Here is an 8,342-nt window from a genome sequence, read left to right as displayed (position 1 = left end):
CAGGATTTTCTTCCAGTTTTGGTGGAGCTTCTACAAAAGAAAAAAGATAAAAAAATTTAGATTTTTGTTGCAACAGGCTCTAGGGTATTTTACTTTAAAAAGTATAACTTTAGGGAGAACATCACACAGAACAGCACATGCTGCCAGCTTACAGCAGCCTCCAAGTCTTCACATAACATGCCCTCACATACCTCTTGTGGCAGTGTAACTATTAGAACCTAAGGCTCAAAATCTAATATTCAAAATAGTTAGTTAAAAACAATTCTTTTTCATCATAATCAAACTAAAGGCCAGGACTAATAAATCTAAATTAATTAAATTTCAAAAGTATTCTTATCAGACAACAAGAATGGTATTTTGTTTTCCTATACAAAGACAAACTATTTAATTTCAGCCTGAATTATCTTGCTAGAAAAGGATTAAAGTTTTTAAGGGGAAAACAAAGGAAGAGAAGAGAGAATCCGTACATAATACACAAAATGGCTGCCGCAGTCTGTGTGTAAAATAAGTTTTCTGAAACTAGAGATTCAACAAAGAGAAAAATTCACTGCACTTGGCGGCCATGTTTAAATAGCAAACCAGTTTCAGTCAGAAAATCATCTTCTGGTCCAGTTTACCCATCCAGCCTATTTGACTTTGTAGTCCATATTTAGGTGTGGGCAACGATGTCACTTTGTAATACCCGTGTCATTACAAACTGCTTTTGTTCCACAAGGCCACATGTCTGCCTGCTATAACAAACAGAGAAGATGGGACATTATATACCTAGAGCTTTAAGAAGATTCCTAGTACAATGAAATCGGAGTATTTGTTCTCAATATTCAGTTGCTCTGATTAAAACATTTGGGTGGCTGTGAGGCTCTGTAACAGCCCTATCTCACCCCTCCTACCAGCCCTGCAGTCTTTACTCAGGTGACCACACAATCTAACCCAGAGAACCCCCTCTCTCTGAAACACTTGATGACATACAGTACACTAATAAAGAAAGATCAAATGCCCTACTTGACCCCAATTTCTCATCATAAACCAGAAGAAAAAAAAAAACCTCTTCATTTTCTGGAAGCCCTTATTATTTATAAACAGTCTCCACAGCCATTAACAACTAACCAAGTAAATAAAAACTCTCATTTCTGAAGAGCTGTACTCACAAACCATAACTGTTTGGTCACATAGAGACTTATGAAAATAAAAGTGAATCTTTGCAAAGTCGTCAAATAGGCAGAAATTTCAAATGTGTCCGAAGTCCTTCTCAGTACTCACACAGTCACCTACAGACCTGACAGCTGGCTTTAGCTAGCTGCATGGAAACACCTGAAGAGAACAGTTTCTGTACGGTAGTATGTACCACCTGAATCATGACTCCCAAAGAATGCCAGGAAGCACATTATTTGATCTCTTACTAAAAGGAAGCTAAAATGCAAAACATAAATGGAGGAGATTGATTGACTCATTCAAGATGTTTTCCTTTTCCCCCTGACAATACTGACAGGAAACTGATGACACTTGCTTCCCTGCATTGCATTCCACCCTCTGTAAATACACAGTGTTTCTTTACTTGCCCAAGTACTGCCTCCCAGCCCGAATCCTGGAACTGGCTCCACCTCCTCAAAGATGAAAGACATTGTAAATTCTCAGTCAAATGGGGAAACAACAAGCATATTTGATGCCTTAGTCTCTGAAAACAGATCTTGGCCTGAAGTCTCACAGTGAGTTCTCCTTAACACTTGCTTCTACAATTGCAGAATGATGATGGGAAGCTGAGGCTCAAAGCTGAGCCAGTAAGTAGTACTGCCTAAAGCAATACTAAGGTAGGCACATTTATCTGCTCAGTTATTACTAAAAAGGAAAGATCAGTTCCATTTTTCCTGGGGGAAGAATCTCACCACCTGCAGGACATTGCTGCAAATGTTAACAAAGGGTCTACTCTACATTAACTTTTCACATCATGCAAAGAGCAGCACTGTTCACAGACATGAGGCTGGTACTAACTCTTGGCAGACTGACACTTTGCCATTAAATCAATTGGCACCAGAGATAAACCACACAGATATCAGCTGGCTGTACACCTGGGCTGAGGAATTCTCCTTCCAGAAGCCTGGCTGGTCATGGCATCAGCATGGGGTTGGTCACACACTCCTCACCTGAGTCAAAACACCTCACAGCTTGTTCTCCATAAGCATCTGTGCGTCTTTAGCGCATACTTTCTGGATCATGTTTACTAGTTATGCAATCAGTATTAATATAAAATCTATTGCTTCATCTGATCTCACTGACTGCAGCCTCCCAGACAGAAATTCACTCTCTTCTTTCTATTGCTCATTATATAGAATAAATCAGAAGACAACACTGAGATTCAGATTGTACAAAACATGAAACCAATTATCTCCTAGTAATAAAAGGTATTTTTATTAGTAACTGAAGTTTGAATGAACTTGCATTAATACTGACCTTGTAATGAAACACACACACACAGGTCTCAATAGCCTTTTCTAGTACACTGGGTACAAATACCAAGGTTTGGGTAGCAGAAGGACTGCAGGAGTGGCCTCTGCAGGAGAAGGTCAGGTGCTGCCCTGTGCCAGACACAGCCACTTCCCTAATGGACTCACTGCTGGCCAGAGCTGAGCCCCTCAGTGAAACTGGTGGGACTTCTGTGAAAAAATACTTAAGAAACGGCAGAAAATAACAAGGAAGAGGGGATAAGGGTACAAGGGAGCAGCAAACAGAAAACAGAAGAAACAAAGAAATGAGAAAAGACCAAGGCCAGGGGAGTAGGACGTGCCCCATGTTGTCTTCGCTTCCTAATACCCAAGTTAGTAATTAAATGTCTGTGTTAATTGGTAATAAATTAAATACTTGCTTTCTTCAAGCAGCAAACAGACAACAAAAAGTCTATCCTGTATTATTAGTAAGGAACTGCAGACAAGCAATGTGTTAGAAGCAACAAGAAAAGACATCTTGATGGCTATGCCATCAAGTTATGCGTTTCCTTTTACTGATCTCAAGGGCTTTAGTGTACCGGTGTATCCCTTTCCTTCCTCTCCCTTCCTTCGTTTCTTATCTATTCATAACCTACACTTACTTTGTTAGTTTTTCTCAATACACATTTGTCTCTGACTGTTTTCATAAGGTAACTCATACAACTGGTACTCAAAGAACAGTATGATTAAAAAAAAACCCTGATCAGACAGTAAGGAATTCAGGAAAGGATTTTCTTGATTACCACCAAGCATATTTCTAGCATCATATAATAACAGCTAATAATAACACAGGAATCGTTCTGCCCACCATGAAAATGCAATTATTTCCAGGGTAGTACAGGACAACCACTTAATTTACAACAGCGTTCTTAAGTTGTGAAAGGAAGGAAATGAAGACTATCATGTCAAACAGTAATTGTAGTACTCTTCAAGCATCTTGGCAAAATACAATTATTTAATATTTCCATAATATAATTATTTAATTAAATGAGGATATTTTCTCCCAACAAATGCATATCTATTTCAGAGCCACAAACGGCACCTCTAACAGCACTGATGCATTGGTTACACAAAGGTTTAGCAGTGACCCTCTTGAAAGACTGTCTTTAGTTTTGTCACCGGTATAGTTTTATGTTGCATCATAAAACCTACTTCTTATACCTACTTCTTCTTGCATATTTGCCATGCAAGCACTGATCCTGCCTATTTATACTTCCTTAACAAGAAAGACCACGAGAACATCAGTGGCTGCTTCAAGTTTCTGATGGCCTTAACTGTTAAGTTCATGAACTCATGTAATAACATTAACAGCCAGCATTTAGCAGATTAAATGGGTAAGGAATATTGCCATAATTAAACTAATTTCAGTGGTATCTAAGGCACAATGATACTGAAGTATGTATAAGGAATAATTTTAAATGCAATTTAGCATCTAATCTATAATTGATCCTGTGGCTGATTGTATTGTATCATGATCCATCTATGGAAGCCTCTAAGCTTTAAAATAAATCAGTCATCCTCTCTTCCAATATGCATCTGGAGTTACCAACTACTTGGTTTACAGAAGAGGTCATAGAGACAGCACTGAACAGTAAGAGTTCGGTACTTCACAAGTCACTAGACTGCACATGCTTTATCCTCCTCTGTGATGCCTAATTTAGACCATCATCTGCTGCCAACAATATACTTTTTTCCTCTTTTATTTTTTTTCTTATTTATTTTCCTAAGCTGTACATTGTGTAACTTTTCTCCAGTTTATGACTGATGCTAAATTGACTCTGTTGTGATGAAGAAGAAACTGAAGGAACTGACTCTCACACAACCTCAGCAGCCTGCAGATTCTTGAGATAATCATGAAGCAGCTCACAGCAACTTTATGTGTTTGATTGTCTCCGATGGTACTTCGGGAATTGTTTCAGAATTTTAAGTACCGACTTTTTCACAGGCCTAAAGGCCTCAGACTCTGGCTCCTAGCACTCAAAAAAAAAAAAAAAATCTATATTTGACTTCCTGCAGGCAGTAGTATTGCAGCTTTCTGTGGAAGGAAGGATTCCTTTCATCCTTTTCCTCTACATCTGCCCTTCAACTATTAGCCAATCTATACCCTCCACACCCTCTCATCAGAGGCTATTCTATGCAACAGGTCAAACTCCCAGACTTGCATAGGGTCATGGAGCCTTGATATAGTTTTTAGAGGTGTGAAAACTTTACCTAAATTTTGTCACACAGGAAGATACACAAAGATTGCACTTTCAAAGTCTACTGCAATTAATGCAAACACATTATCAGCATCCTTAATAATTACAGTCTGAAAATTCATGTCTCGGAAGGCTGACCTCACGCAGGACACTGTTATAAATCCTCTACCAGATGCATGAACCTCTGCAATGAAAACATGACCTCCTTGTTTGTACAGCATGATGAAACACCACCAAGCAACGGCAGAAGCAGCTCACCAATATGCAGCACTGCATCAGCGATGGAGAAAGGGATACTCGGAAGACAAAGATCTAAAGTTGCAGTAACAGTTGACAGAGCTTCCCTCAGAAAGGTTGTTTTATGTACTTTCTCTCACCCCTAAAAATCACAATATGAGGTGTCAACTTTAAAATTGTTTTGTGCTGAAAAGTTAATTTAACTGTTTTGAATACTCAAGTTAAGTTAAATCCTCTTGTCAGAGTCTGGTTTTGTTTCCAAAGAACTGACTTTAATGGAAGTGCACCTAAGAAAAAATAAAGTATCTAAGTGGGTTAAATTCTGCTACCACTGCTCACTTACAGCTCAGCAAGTCATACTGATGTTGCCAGGGTTCCTCAAAGAGGCTGACAGAGCCTGTCAGAGTCTGTCTGTACAGAGTACGAAGAACAGCAAAGCTCTAATCTTTAAAAAAAAAAATCTGATCCAAACGACATACAAAACACACAACCTCCTCGAGAGGATTCAACTCCACATCCAGCCTTTGCATATTCCAGCACACTCTGCAGTTAATGTTAACACCGGCCAGATCAGACAGGGAATGGGAAAAAAATAAGTCCCAAAAAGGTGATCCTTTCCTGAAAAGCTGTCAAGGAGCCATGATAATACTTCAAATAGTATACAATCAGCACAAAACTTTAAAGATTAAACTTTATATGACAAGACTTAGAGAAGGAAATGCCAAAAACTCTCTCAACAATTTTTTTACTTTTTTGAGAACTTGAAACACAATTTATTATTATTAATTGATATGTTACCACTATTGCATTTTAGTGCAGCCAATACACATACATAATGGTAAGCTACTGAAGTGCTGCTAACATTTATTTTCATTTGTTTCTAAAAAACCAAAATTTCCTGGAGAAATTTGATTTTTCCCTAGGAAATAATTCCATGCTTATTGTGCGTATTAAGGTGGAAATTCAGTGTGGTTCTGCTGCTTAGCAGAAGCTCCTTCTCTCCCCAAAGTCACTTCGAAGGTCTAGAAACATAAACATCAGACTGTATTTTCTCTATATGAATGACACAAATAGATTAAATTAAGAGCCATACAAAGCTCTTTGGAATCTTCACACCCACACCAAAGTGCTCTGTGGGTTTTTTTTCTCTTTCATTTTTGGGCACCATAGGCCATCCTGGAAGCCTGTGCCCCCGGGAAGCCCAGGACAGACCTGGCTGGGCGTCCCCCGGAGCCACACTGACACTAGCGCACTTGAACACTCCGCAGAGAGCCCGAGCAGCTCCCCTGGCAGACGTGCCACCTCTCTCCACAGCGCTCTGCCCTGGACTCATCCTGCCTGGACTCTCCCATTAACTGTTCACTAGACAAGACTGGGGGAAGCTAACTATTTATCAAATACACGCTCATAAAGGCATTAAGTTCACTGTGCCACACATTCTCAATAATGTACTCATTTGTCATTTCCTTTCAGGGACTTCTTATCAGAAATATCAGGGTATATTAGCTGTTTGGTGATAGAAAGATCCATAAGATCTTTGAATTCAAAGTAAGAAGTTCTTATTATCAAGTCTTCATAGATCTGAAATAATGAAATGAGTTAGTGTATTGCAAGAGACTGAAAAAGGGATGCTAACATGTACTCATTCCAAGTCAATGACAGCAATTCAAGTTCTTATACATCAAATGGACAAGTCTGGGTATATCAAATTTTGGTTTCAGGTAGAAGAAAGATGTTTGAAAATGACTCTCAAAATGTGCTCAGTGCTAGAGGACAGCGTAAGAAACAGGAAAATTTGTTTTCTAAAAGAAATTTGAAGTTTTTAAGGCTTCTTAAGAACTTCTTGAAGAACTCTCAGAACTGCAAGTAGCAAACTTACAAACTGCTAATTAATCAGCACATTCTATTACACCGGTTATTTCCCAAGGGTAAGAAAACATATAAGAGAAAAATAAAGCTATTATTATGTCATCAAGCAAACACTAAACAATATTGTGTGGTTGCACACAAACAACACTTTATAGGAACAAGGTCTTGGTAAGGGCTCTATATTTCTCCTGTATACACTAGAACCAGTCTATTCTGATCTGAAAATGCTATAAATCCTGTTGTTTCTAATAGATATCTTCTCACTAGTAGCCTATTAAATCCCCCTCTAGCCATAACTGTGCTATGGATATGAATCAGGCTAGACAGGTCCCTGCATCATTCTGGCAAAGTTAACAAAGTTAACAAACCTGGACAACCTGAAACTAGGGTAAAAGCTTTTAATTTACTAGAAATTGATTATCAAAGGAAATATGTATTTCATTATCAAAGCAAAAATGTACAATCAATTTCCTCTGATGATATTTACCAGATAAAGACACAGAGCTCACTAACAGGTACCAACTCTGCACTTTCGAGGCTTTCTGTATCACTTGACACCAATATTTTGATAAAGACCAATTTCGTCTTCTCAGATGGGTAAAAGGCCATTTTGCAGAAAATACACTACAAGGACATTGAAGACTAAGGAGTACCATGTTCCAAAACTCCAGACTTTCTAAAACACATTTTTATGGCTGTCTACAGCAATGCCTCTCTGCATTCCTCATACTTGGAAACCAGATTTTAAAAAAGCAACAACTCATTTAAAGTAACACATAGTTGCTTAACTACAGGCCTTCAAGATAAAGGATGGTCAGAAGAATTATTTATTAACTATCACTTAAAAGACTGCCGCTGTCTTCATTCCAAGAAATATATTTTAAACTGCAAAATTATTTTTTTCATTTTAAAAACCTCTGTACTTAAAGCACTAACTTAAGCTCAACTCTCATTTCGAAGGTGACATTGAGATTCTGTAGATACTTTGCATTTAATATACACAACTATTTCTACTGGGTCAAATTATCAAATTATCAATGTTGAGGCCTGCTATATTATTTAGAACTTCCATTCCCACACCCATTAAAATCCATACCTCCTTCTTTTATTCTTTGTTGAGGAGTTGACATGTTGGTCATGTCATGCCCTGAGCAAATTCCAACACAACAAAAACTCTCCATGCCAAAACTCCTCCTGCAACTGGCACTGAATGCCATTTCACGTTTTCCCAACTTGCTTTGTTCCATGAACTGCATTTTGCCAATAGGGAATTTTATTATTACTGGTAGAATGGTTAACAAGTGTAAAGGTTGTTTTAAAATCCAGCTTATTTTGTATTTAGAACGAACATAATGTTTAGATGATAAAAAAAAATAAATTTTGGTTTTGTGGGTTGTTTTTGTTTGTTTAATTATTATGGTTTAAGTACAGCTTAAATTGTAAACAGAGTGAATAGCTGCCCAGGGTGGCAGACCACCTGCTTCACCAATTCAAAAGGAAGGGGATGACTTTCTCCACCAATGGCCCACTGCATGGTGACAGGCAACTGCAATTATTG

At 38.2% G+C, this 8,342-nt stretch overlaps 1 protein-coding gene across 1 annotated transcript in view; it reads right to left on the bottom strand.

The window, feature by feature from the left end:
- The window catches only part of LOC104527427 (polypeptide N-acetylgalactosaminyltransferase 18), a 109,585-nt gene extending 103,337 nt beyond the window's left edge, over positions 1 to 6,248 (bottom strand). The window contains exons 1-2 of the mRNA XM_010171147.1: positions 6,009 to 6,248; positions 5,057 to 5,101 (exon numbers count right to left, since the gene is read on the bottom strand). Coding sequence (XP_010169449.1) covers positions 5,057 to 5,101; positions 6,009 to 6,248 — 285 coding nt within the window. The remainder of the gene's footprint in view (positions 1 to 5,056; positions 5,102 to 6,008) is intronic.
- Between the last annotated feature and the right edge of the window lie 2,094 nt (positions 6,249 to 8,342).

This window comes from Antrostomus carolinensis, unplaced genomic scaffold (assembly GCF_000700745.2).
Source record: "Antrostomus carolinensis isolate BGI_N321 unplaced genomic scaffold, ASM70074v2 scaffold7367, whole genome shotgun sequence".
Classification (NCBI taxonomy): Eukaryota; Metazoa; Chordata; class Aves; order Caprimulgiformes; family Caprimulgidae; genus Antrostomus; species Antrostomus carolinensis.
Note: the sequence above shows the minus strand (reverse complement) of the source record. Positions and strands in the feature narration are given on the sequence as shown.